The sequence below is a fragment of the Dysidea avara genome, chromosome 4 (genome assembly GCF_963678975.1).
Source record: "Dysidea avara chromosome 4, odDysAvar1.4, whole genome shotgun sequence".
Classification (NCBI taxonomy): domain Eukaryota; kingdom Metazoa; phylum Porifera; class Demospongiae; order Dictyoceratida; family Dysideidae; genus Dysidea; species Dysidea avara.
The window spans coordinates 4,936,624-4,948,862 of record NC_089275.1 but is presented as its reverse complement, the minus strand read 5'-3'; the positions used below and the strand labels follow the sequence as shown (position 1 = coordinate 4,948,862).

At 42.1% G+C, this 12,239-nt stretch overlaps 1 protein-coding gene across 2 annotated transcripts; it reads right to left on the bottom strand.

Annotated features, from left to right (window-relative positions):
* Positions 1–8,572: 8,572 nt before the first annotated feature.
* On the bottom strand, positions 8,573–10,265 carry LOC136253189 (paraneoplastic antigen Ma3 homolog). Of its 2 annotated transcripts, XM_066045815.1 has the most exons (3): positions 9,727–10,265; positions 9,185–9,663; positions 8,573–9,079 (listed from the first exon to the last, which is right to left on the bottom strand). In XM_066045815.1, exons 1-2 carry the CDS (start codon positions 10,010–10,012, stop codon positions 9,212–9,214), a joined length of 738 nt encoding a protein of 245 aa, XP_065901887.1. In that variant the 5' UTR covers positions 10,013–10,265; the 3' UTR covers positions 8,573–9,079; positions 9,185–9,211. The 2 variants fall into 2 exon arrangements, with proteins under 2 accessions (XP_065901887.1, XP_065901885.1); XM_066045813.1 differs by having other exon boundaries at positions 9,185–10,265.
* Positions 10,266–12,239: the final 1,974 nt, after the last annotated feature.

Genomic DNA, 12,239 nt, shown 5'->3' with positions numbered 1-12,239 from the left:
TCTGGCATTTTCTAAGTGGTAACTAGCCTAGCATTTGTGGGTGGTTTGGTAGTTGATTCTGGGAGGTCGAAATTTCACGTTGCGGACCCTACCCTAGATCTCTCTTCTCATACGCAGTTCTTTTCTTTTCTACTGAGAAGGACACTCCCTCACCAGGTCTCTTATATAGACTATGTGCGATCTAGGGCGTGGCACTTATTACATCATTAAAAAATCACGTGAAAAACGCATCCGCCATTTTTTGAGGGCAAAAAGGAACAAGTGATGCCGTCGAGTTGCTGTGCTGTTGAGTGCCGAAATCGTTGTAAAGCAGGAAAAGTTACATTGTACACCTTCCCTAAGAATCCGGTACGAAGAAGACAGTGGATACAAGCTATTCACCGTGAAGCTTGGGAACCAACTCAGTATTCTCGGGTCTGTGGAAGGCATTTCATTTCAGGTAGACATGGGATGAAAGTGTGTAATAGTTATACTGTAAATAATCAGAATGCTGCTTGGTTAAGTGTAATATTTTGTGAATGCACTACAACCACTACTGAAGTTTTTCTGTATTTTATAGGAAGACCTTGCAGGTTGAAATGGGATCCTGACTATGCTCCATCAATATTCTCATTTAAAGAGAGAAATGAAAAAGTAGATAAAGATAAGTTGGCTAGAAGTCATAGATTGCAGAACAGGAGAAGGGGTTACGCATCAAGTACACGCCCGAACGAAAGGCATCACGAAAGTGCAAATCAACTACTACTCGTGATCAGGTGCCACAAGTTGAAAATGCCGAGGAGTTGACGTCGACAGGAAATGATATAACTGATAGCACTGGAACAATGGATAATGAAATTTTAAGTAGTGCTGTTGAGACCATGGAGATCGACCATGAGCAGCATTGTGATGGTCCTGACGATTCCTCTGTGTTACATCAGCCCCGAAGGCTTTCACATCTAGCAGAAGAATGTCTTAAGGGATACATACCTTCACTTGTAATGATCATTCATAAGCAGCAGCAGATTATTCAGCAACGACATCACGTTATTGATACACTTAATGATAAAAAGGTGTCACTGGAAAAATGTCTAGATGAACAAAAAGCGTTAACTGAAATGGTGAAAGAAAAGCTGCAGACTGCATCTGTATTACTCAGCCCCTCTCTCCGAATGAAGGATGATGATGAACAAACTTATTTTTATTCTGGTTTGCCATCATATTCTGCATTTACCACACTACTTGCTTTGCTTTCTACTGTTTTACCTCCGTACGAACACAGAGGAATAAGTCATAGTGACCAGCTTCTGATGGTCTTGATGAAACAGAGACGGGCAACAACGAATCAGGATCTAGCTTATCGATTCAGAATTGATGTAACCAGAGTGTCTAAAATTTTTCATCAGTGGATTGATACAATGGCCTTTCAGCTAAAGCCTCTAGTAAAATGGCCAGAAAGAGGAATGATCCGGACCACTATCCCTGACTGTTTTAAGCCAAAATATGCCCATACAACATGCATTATTGATTGCTCAGAAATCTTTATTCAATGCCCATCTTCATTCGCAGCAAGAGCCGAGACATATTCTAATTACAAAAGTCACAACACTATGAAGTTTCTAATTGCTATTAGCCCCCACGGGTGCAATTATCTTTGTTTCTAAGTGTTGGGGAGGACGTGCCAGTGACAAACACATTACTGCACACAGTGGGTTTTTGGACAAGCTGATGCACGGTGACTTGGTTTTAACTGATAGAGGTTTTGATATAACCGAACCTTTAGCTCTTTGTGGTGCTTCACTAGCAATTCCTCCTTTCACAAAGGGAAAACCCCAACTCTCACAGAGGGAAGTGGAGACAGCTAGAGAATTGTCTAGGGTGAGGATCCATGTGGAACGAGCCATTGGGAGGCTCAAAAACTTCAGAATTTTACAGTCAACTCTACCAATCACCCTGGTGAAATTTGCTACTGATGAAGAATTTTGTACCATTGATAAGATCTTATTTGTATGTGCTGCATTATGTAACTTGCAACCACCTTTGGTATAAAATTATGTGAAGAAATTATATACGTCACAACATTTTAGTTCATCAGTATATTATAAAGAATTCACAAAACTAAAACTTGAACTATGATGCAGAATATAAAATGGGACAGTACATAATCACATATTAAGAAATATTACAGTTCGAACAGAACCAATCTCCTCTAGGGGCTCGCTTTATGTCAACACATTTGAAGTGAAACCAAGAAATCTTACACTCAGAATTATCACAGCAAATCATCTTTCCATGCTCACCTTCTTGACAAAAACAGTATGTAACTTCTTCATTGCTGGTGGCTGCTACAGTGGTGGAGCTGGACAACTCACTTGCATCTAATACATTGCGAGTTAGGATTTCTGGTAACATAATTTCTACATAAAACTTCGTTAGCTTTCTAATCAAACTTTCAGTGAAGTTAGAATTTACTTCCATTCGCTCTATTAGAATTCCCTCGGGTGTCCATACAACAAAATCACAGTACTGTTTGCAGCTAACTACAAGCTGTCCCTGTACCTGTGTATAATATTTGTGATTCTGACGAAGCCCAGTTTCATTTAAAAATGAGTTTTTCAATCTGTGAAGCTGTGATGGGTGAGTACCTTTACCAGAAAATGGGCACTTAATCTCCATAATTCCTTGTCCACCACAGCAACTACATTCTACTAATGCATCTGGGCTTGCACCCAAAAAAGGATATTGGGGGTTAACAACCAACCCAGTCAATGTACACCGGAATTCTTGATGTAATGATGACATTTTGGCAATGTATTCTCTCCTTGCTGTGTCTTCTTTTTCAACTCCCCATTTAATGGCTGGAATGTGACTGATGTCAACATTACATAGCAACCTCTTTAAAAGACTATCAGGACTATTTTTTCCTTGAAAGTGAAGACATCGTGGAACAAAGAAGCAGTAATACGACCTTGTCGTTGACTATACCAGTCACTGCTTAGCCTTTGGGTGCGTGTTGCTAATTCAATGGCCATAGCTTGCTCATCAGTAACAGACAAGCTTAAAAACACTTCTTTTGACAACTGAAGCAACATTTCCTTACTCAGTTTTTTGTGTTTGGGATCAAATAATTCAAGCAAAGGCTTTGGGATATTGGATACTACTTGTGTAGTCACCAAGGAAGAAATTGATGCATCAGCACTGGATGTTGTTGATTCCATCACGGGTGTTGTGACCATTGATGTATCAGGACTCACTGATGATTCCACCACGGGTGTAGTGGCCGTTAATGTATCAGGACTCGATGGTGATTCCACCACGGGTGTTGTGACCATTGATGTATCGGGACTCGATGATGATTCCACCATGGGTGTAGTGGCCGTTGATGTATCAGGACTCACTGATGATTCCATCATGGGTGTTGTGACAATTGATGAATCAACACTTGAGGATATCATTCCTGAGTCAGTTACAGAATCTACAATTGGTGTACCAACACTCGATGTCACTTTGGATAGCTGAGAATCGTCATCAGGTTTTGGAACAATAGTAAAGACAGAAGCATGGGGCAAACAATTATTGATTGCACTGTAGAGTGTTTCTGGTGGTATTTGTGACAAATTTCTTTGCTGCTTTTTAGCTGAAGAAGTAAACTCACTGCAAGTCTGTTTTCGTTTAGAACTGTGTTTAGGCTTTACAAAATTAATATTTCTGACTTCAGCAGTATTTATCTGTAGAAAGATAAAAAATTATAAACACTATTACCTAATTCGTAAATACAGCAATATGATAACTCACATTTCTTTATACCAGTTGTTCCAATTACAGCTTGTGGAGGTGTATGATGGCTTAGTAAGACCCAATCGAACAGCAGTTTCAACCTTGAAAAGTATTGCCGCTATTATTATTATTATTATTATTATTATTGTTAATTAGCAAAGCCCACTAGGGGCAACACGCTAATGAGCATTACAATCACATATTATATTATATTACTTACAACGTTCTTAAATGTTTCAAGATCTATTGTGTCGATGTTAGGAATTTGAAGGGAGTTCCATTGAATAATTGTTCGAGGGAGGAAGGAGTATTTGTACACATCAACTCTTGTTTGCAATTGAGTTAGCTTGAGAGGATGTTGAGCACGGGTGGAGGACACTGGAGTTGGTGACGGTAAGCAATGATCAGGTATTGCTAGTAAGTTCCTGACAATCTTGAATAGGAAGGTGAGTCTAGCAATTGTTCTTCTGTTTTGAAGTGTAGGCCATTCAAGACTGGTTAACATGTCTGTGATGCTATCATGGTTTTGGTTAGATCTGTGCCAGGGTTTGTTCAAAACGAAACGAGCAGTGCGGTGTTGAATCATTTCTAGTTTATTAATACTAGTGTGATGATAGGGGTCCCAGATGGTTGAGCAGTATTCTAATGATGGTAAGAGCAATTGTTTGTAGACGTGTTCTTTAATTTCTGATGGTGCATTGTGGAGATTTCTTTTTAAGAATCCAAGGAGTCAATTTGCCTTGTTACAGATGTAATTGATGTGAGGATCCCATGATAATTTGTGGTGGAGACGGATTCCAAGGTAATTGTGTTCTAATACTGTAGCCAGTGGAATGTCGGACATTTTGTATGTGAAAGTACTCTTGTTATGGTGTGTTGTTATCTGTAAGATTTTACATTTGGAGATGTCGAATTCCATCATCCAGTCAGTTGCCCATCTTGTCAGTGAGTTTAAATCATCTTGAAGTATTTTATGGTCTTGTGGTGTTTTAATGGTTTTGTAAATAAGGATATCATCTGCAAAAAGACGGATCTCACTTTGGATGTTGGCAATGATGTCATTGATATAAATCAAGAATAGAACTGGTCCAAGAACAGACCCTTGGGGAACACCAGATGTTACATCACAAGTGGATGATTTAGAACCTTCTACTATAACTTGCTGTGTGCGACCATGAAGAAAGCTATGTGACTGCACACTTCACCCAGGCTACATATTAAACCAAGAATGACAATATATCTGTACTACCATGTAGAACTTACCCGGCTTTGCAAGTACAATGTGCTGTTATAACTTCAGCATCATCCTTCTGCAATATGACCCAGGCCTTACGGGCTTGATCTGGAGTCTTTTGACTGGGGTTCACCAAAGCTTTTAGGATGACATGATTCCCATGCCCATAGCAGTAGACAGTGCGGAAATGACCGTTGCAAAAATAGTTGTACGCGTCCAGAGACTTGTGGGCTTTCAACTTTTCCTTGGTATAGTGTGGCGTGGTGCACTCAAGCGACGACGACAAACACAATTCACAATAATAACCGCTAGAAAGCACATGTACAGAGTCACGTGATGAGATTCTAATTAAGGTTACAATGGCGTATTCTAATTAATGTTACATAACAATTGGTGTACAGTAGTGTGTGCAGTGTTGAGTAAGTTTAATACTATACCAATGTTACATCACTCCCTCACCAGTCTTAGCATCCTATCAAAGATCAGTGTCGTACATAATCATCCAGCCTTGGTGGAGGCCTGCGAACTCTCTGAGGGCGAGTGTCGGGTTGTCTTGGCTCTGGTACATCCTGTGGCGGCAGATTTGTACAACTTGTGTATCCTGCTACTCCAGACGTTCGACCAGCTGTAATGTCACTGTAAGAGTGGCCCTTCGGTTTCTGAACCGTAATTTGCTGTGGTGGTGTCTGACAGAGTTTTAGTCGGTTCCTGTTGTCCACAAATGTCTGAGTTCCACCAATCAGTTGAATTTTGTAGTTGACAACACCTGGCTTATCTATTACAGTGTAAGGACCCTTCCACAACGATGCGAACTTCTTTGTACTCCCCCTCGGTACCACAGGATTGTACAACCATACTCGATCACCCACCTGTAACTCTTCTGCAGTACCATGATGATCATGTAGAGCCTTTTGCCGAGCATGTTGTGATTTCAGCTGTTCTCGGACAATGTTCTGAGACATTTTCAATTGCTGGTGAGCTGCTTGCACAAACCGGGGATAGGATCGGATTGCACTGGTCTGTATTCGGCTAAGCATCAAATCAATTGGGAGTTGAGGTGAGCGACCAAAGTTGAGGTGATATGGGGTGAAGTTGGTGGATTCATGAATTGCTGTACGGTAGGCAAAGAGGGCCTTGGGAAGTTGGGAATCCCAGTCGTGTTGGTCATTCTCTACTGTTTTTGCCAAGATTGCTTCAATAGTCCGGTTGAATCTTTCTACTTGTCCATTGCCCTCAGGATGGTACGCTGAAGTTCTTGTGGTTGTAAATCCTAACAATTGACAAAGTGATTTGACGACAGCACTACAAAGGTTTGCCCCTTGATCACTGGATGTAGGTCGGCACTCCATAACGACACACTACCTCATTCAGCAGGATGTTGGCTAGGGTATTAGTTGTGGTATCCTTGAGGGGAAATGCTTCCACCCACTTGGTAAAGAAGTCAGTGATAACGAGGATGTACTTATTCCCTTGTGCTGAAGTTTGGAGAGGCCCCATTATGTCCCAAGACAGTTTCTCAAAAGGTCTGGATGAGCTGATGGTCCCTAATGGTGCAGGAGGGTTTGGTTGTGGGGGATTACGCCTCTGACATTGTTCACACTGCTTAACCCAGGACTCCACAGCTTGTTCGTAACCAGGCCAGTAGAAACGAGTTTTTACATGGCCAAGGGTCTTCTTTACCCCAAGGTGACCAAGGTGATCATGCACTTCCTTGAGTACAACAGTTCTGAGACTATGAGGGACAACTGACTGTGTGTGTACCAGCTGGGTGGCAACCTCCTTATATTCGCGGCAAATAATGCCATCTTTGATAAAACATTTCCGTAGGCCTGGGGGGCACCCACTTGGCACAGTCCCTTGTTCCAAATGCTGCTTCAAGACAGCAAGCTCCTGGTCCCGGAGTTGCTCTACCTTAAGTGTGTCCAGGTTGGCCAAGGAGATTTCATCCACGGTTGCTGTGAGCATGTTTTCTGAGACTGGGGGTATTCTGGAGAGTGTGTCGGCATTGGAGTGACTTGCCCCGCTCTTATATTCAAAAGTGAAATTGAACTGTTGGAGGTATAATAACCAACGGGCAAGACGTCCACCAGTGTCTTTAAGTCCCTTGAGTGAAGTCAAGGGGTTATGATCTGTCAACAGTTTGAATGGAAATCCATACAAGTACGGATAAAATTCTTTAACTGCGCTAACAACAGCAAGTGCCTCCCATTCAATAGTGGAGTAGTTCTTTTCCGCCTTTTGTAACTGGCGACTCCAATATGCAACTACCTTCTCTTGGCCATCTTGTATTTGGCTGAGGACTCCACCGATAGCATGGTCCGAGGCATCAGTTGCAACTATGAAAGGTTCCTTAAACTGAGGGAAAGTTAAGACTGGTGGAGTGGTTAGTTTGGTTTTAAGGATATTGAAAGAGGTGTCGCACTCAGCTGTCCAAGTAAAAAACCTTATTGTTCTTACGAAGAAGCCGATGTAGGGGCTCTGCTATTGCGGCATAAGAAGGGATAAAACGGCGATAATAGTTGGACAATCCTATGAACTGTTTGACCTCCTTGCTGTTTTGAGGTGTTGGGTAATTGGCCACTGATGCTATTTTAGCCTTGTCTGGTGTAATCCCTTCGTTTGAGATAACATGACCAAGGTAGGTGACATGTGCCTTGGCAAAATGGCACTTCTCCGGCTTTAGCTTCAAGCCTACAACTCTGAGCCTATCAAAGACAGATGATAGTCGGGTTAGGTGATCAGCAAAATTTGCACTAAAAACAATGATATCATCTAAGTAAATTAAGCAGTGCATGCCAGATAGTCCAGCCAAGGTACATTCCATCAGACGTTGGAATGTGGCTGGAGCATTCGTCAGGCCAAAAGGCATAACGTTAAACTCAAAATGCCCCCTTGATGTGGAGAAGGCTGTTTTCTCCTTGTGCTTAGGGTCGACCTCTACCTGCCAATAGCCGGAGGCCAAATCTAAAGTTGTGAATAATTTCGAGCCAGCAAGTGAGTCAAGGGTGGTATCTATGCGTGGTAAAGGATAAGCATCGTGGTGGGTCACATTATTAAGCTTATGGTAGTCCACACAGAATCGCCAGGATCCATCTTTTTTCCGTACCATGACCACTGGTGAACTCCAGGGGCTAAAACTCTGGTGAATAATTCCCTGTTGAAGCATCTTCTGTACTTCTTCATCAATAGCATCTTGTAGGACTAATGGCTGGCGGCGTACAGGTTGCCGGATGGGCGGGCCCTTTGTGTACATGGTATGCTTTACCGCTGACGTGTGTCCTAGGGGCTGATCCTTAATAGCAAACAAATCCCTGTATTGATGTAACAGCGCAAGAAGCTCCCGCTGTTGGTCAGTAGAAAGATCTGAGTCAGTAAAGTCTACATTAGGATCAAATTGGGACATGGATTCTGTGAGGTCTACATTAGGGGCGGGCTGTGACATGGATGACTGTTCGATGGCATCTACCATAAGCAATTCTGATAGCGGTGTAGCAATCCCTACTTTGGTCCCCTTATAGATGGTGGCAGCTGTTGGACTGCTGTTCATGACCTGGAGAAGGACATGTCTGCCACTTAGGACTGGACTAAGGGCTCTGGCCGCCATTAGGTGTTGTGGAAGCTTAGCGTTATCAGTGGGCTCAATCAAAATGCTGTTTACATCCTGCTCCATCAATTCCTTGGGTAACGAAACATCCACTAGCTGCACTGTACGTCCTGGAATGGTAACATTCTTATCGGCACATATCACCATATTGATAGGAGGTTGAATGACATTTGCTATTCCATGGGTCAGGGTAAACGGTATTTCATGGCCCTTGATAGCAACATGACTGTGTTTATAGTCAATTATGACTTCATGTGTGACTAGGTAATCAGCTCCCAGTAGGCAATCAACAGTTAAAGTGTTTACAACAGTGAATACCTGTTCAGTCTGATAAGTACCTATCTTCACTGGAATCTGGATCTGGCCAACCACATCCAACGGGGTTCCACTTGCTCCCACAGGTGCTGATTTGGCTTCTGTAATCTTACATCGGAACTCACTGGGAAGAGTGTCCAACCGTACCACTGACATCGCCGCACCCGAATCTAATAAGATAATTACTGGTGAATGACCTAGCAGACCATTTATTCTTAGAATTGTATTAATGCTATAATACTCACTGCTATTAACACTAGAACAAGTAGACTCACTGTTGTCTCGGTGTTGTGGCTGGTGGATTATGGGCGGTGAGACCAGCTGTCGTCCACCTTCGGGGCTGGTCCATAGTAGTTTAAAGGACAATTACGGCGTAAATGGCCTTCCTCTCCACAATTGTAGCATGGTCCAATGCGGCGGTCTCTGTGGTTCCCCCTATCCCTGCCATAACCAGGCCTATTAGGTGTTTGGGATTTCCCTATCGTCACTTCCAGGGACTCTAGCCTCTTGGTGAGGGAATCCAACTTCTGATGTAATGCAGTGGCATTGGACTGTTCTGGAGTTGGCTGAGTTGGCCTTATGGCATGACCACCATCTTCCTCTCCACCAAATTCCAAGGCGTACTCAATCTCTGTGGCATCCTTAACAGCTGCAGTAAAGGTGGTTGGTTTACTGCGCAACAGTAACTGGCGGCTGATTTCTGGGCGCAGACCAGTTAGGAGTCTCTGAAGTAGCACTGATGAAGTCATAGCTTCTGTAGGAAAGGCACTCTTAAATAACTGTTTAAGAGAAGAAGCAAAATCTGACACCCTTTCACCTTGCCCTTGGCTGCGTTGGCTGAAGCTTCTTGAAGCAGCTAGTGGATCCTCCTTTTTTCCCGCTCTCTCCTCGAGTGCTGCCCTTAGTAGTTTCAGGTCGCCCTTAATAGTGTCGTCAAAGTCCACGTAGTAGTCTATCAGCTTCCCCCTCAGCAGCGCTGGTATTACTGCGAGTTGTTTGACTGCGTCCCATTCCTTGGCCGTGGCGACGAATTCGAAGCGAATCCAACCTCGTTTGAAATCTTCCGCAACTAATTCTGGGAGTGGTAGCTCCAATTGTGCCATCGCGCAATGACGTAGGTACAAACTAAGACAGAGTCAGGAGAAGAACAAATACACAATAGTCGGATTGCTTGTCTTTGCAGGTACCGTTTACGGGATTGACAGCGAATTCCGTCCCACGGTACCAGGGTAATCGTTTACAGTCGAAGACACTTCCAATCCCACTCCTGTCACCAATGTGGCGTGGTGCACTCAAGCGACGACGACAAACACAATTCACAATAATAACCGCTAGAAAGCACATGTACAGAGTCACGTGATGAGATTCTAATTAGGGTTACAATGGCGTATTCTAATTAATGTTACATAACAATTGGTGTACAGTAGTGTGTGCAGTGTTGAGTAAGTTTAATACTATACCAATGTTACAATAGGGCCCTTTGGTTTCGATTAAATATGAATATAAATCACCATACACCAGATCTGGCCACTGTGTCATATCATCCGTCCACGATTCCTCGCCAATAGAGTATGGATCAGGTAGTACTTCATCACGTATTGTGAGCTTTTCAACATAGCGTGGCACTTTACCTTCAGATTGGAAGTGTGCCAATGTAACACCTATTCACAAAAAAGGTGCACGGAATCTGGCCTGCAATTATAGACCAGTCAGCCTCACTTCTATTTTCAGCAAGTTAATGGAATCATTGTCAAAGATCATATACTGAACCACCTATCCACAAACAACTTACTGTCTCCCTATCAATTTGGCTTCATACCAGGAAGATCGTGTTCCACTCAATTGCTTCTGATGCTGGATTATTTAACTCATCATCTTGATGAGGGCTATTCTATTGACGTAATCTACTTAGATTTCCAAAAAGCCTTCGATACTGTTCCACACCGACGTTTATTGCAAAAGTTAACATCGTTTGGTATTCATGGAAATGTGCTAAAATGGATTGAAAGCTTTTTATCTAACAGAGTGCAACAAGTTGTACTTAATGGCCATAAGTCTTCCACCATTCCAGTTACTAGTGGTGTCCCCCAGGGTTCTGTGCTGGGTCCCCTACTATTCACGATGTTTGTAAATGAGATACCATCAATTGTATCAAGTCCGGTGCTATTGTTTGCTGATGATACAAAAATCTTTCGAGTCATTAGAAATGGAGAAGACTATACTGCGTTACAGAGTGACTTAGACTTACTTCAAAGATGGTCACAACAGTGGCTTTTGAATTTTAATATTTCCAAGTGCAAACACCTTCACTTCGGCCCAGCCCACCACTATGGTCCTTACTGTCTCAACGGAATATTTATTGACATCAATGCAACGCACAGCGACCTCGGTATTGTTTTTGACGATCAGCTCAAATTCCACCATCACACCACCCAAGTTACTACCAAAGCTAACCGAGTACTTGGTTTGATTAAGAAATCATTTGAATACCTTGACTCTACCATGCTAACTTGTTTGTTCAATACATTAGTTCGACCTATCTTGGATACAATAATCCTATTTGGGGGCCTCATTACATTCTAGACAACAGAAAGGTAGAGAAGATACAACAAAGGGCTACTCGTCTCATCCCACAACTTCAAGACAAATCTTACTCAGAGAGGTTGACACAACTAGATTTGCCATCTTTTCATTATAGACGATTGAGAGGTGATCTAATATTTCTTTTCAAAATTCTTAACAATTATTTCACCACCGATTTTACTGATATATATACGTACTCAAGATCTATTACCAGGGGGCATCAATTCAAATTGTTTAAGGAACGCTCAAGACTATTGTGTAGATCTAATTACTTTATCAATAGAATCATCAACAATTGGAATAGTTTGCCTAATTATGTTGTAAATAGTTCTTCGATTAACACTTTTAAATCATTATTAGATAGTCATTTAATTGATTCAAGATTTATTTTTGTATAAGTTATTTAATTGATTCAGGAGTTATTTTTGTATAATTACTGCATTGATCGGGTATGCAGGCTGTGCCTTTACCCGTATTTAATCATAATCATAATCATAATCATAATCATAGCGTCTTTGTGCTAAATAATCTAACGATTTAAAATACTCAGAAATCATAATTTCAACACTCGCTTTTGCCCTCAAAAAATGGCGGATGCGTTTTTCACGTGATTTTTTAATGATGTAATAAGTGCCACGCCCTAGATCGCACATAGTCTATACGGCTTGAACATTGCTGTTCCATGTCGGTGACAAGTACTGTGACAGATTCGATTGTATGGAGCTCGAGGTGGAGCTGGACTGGGCA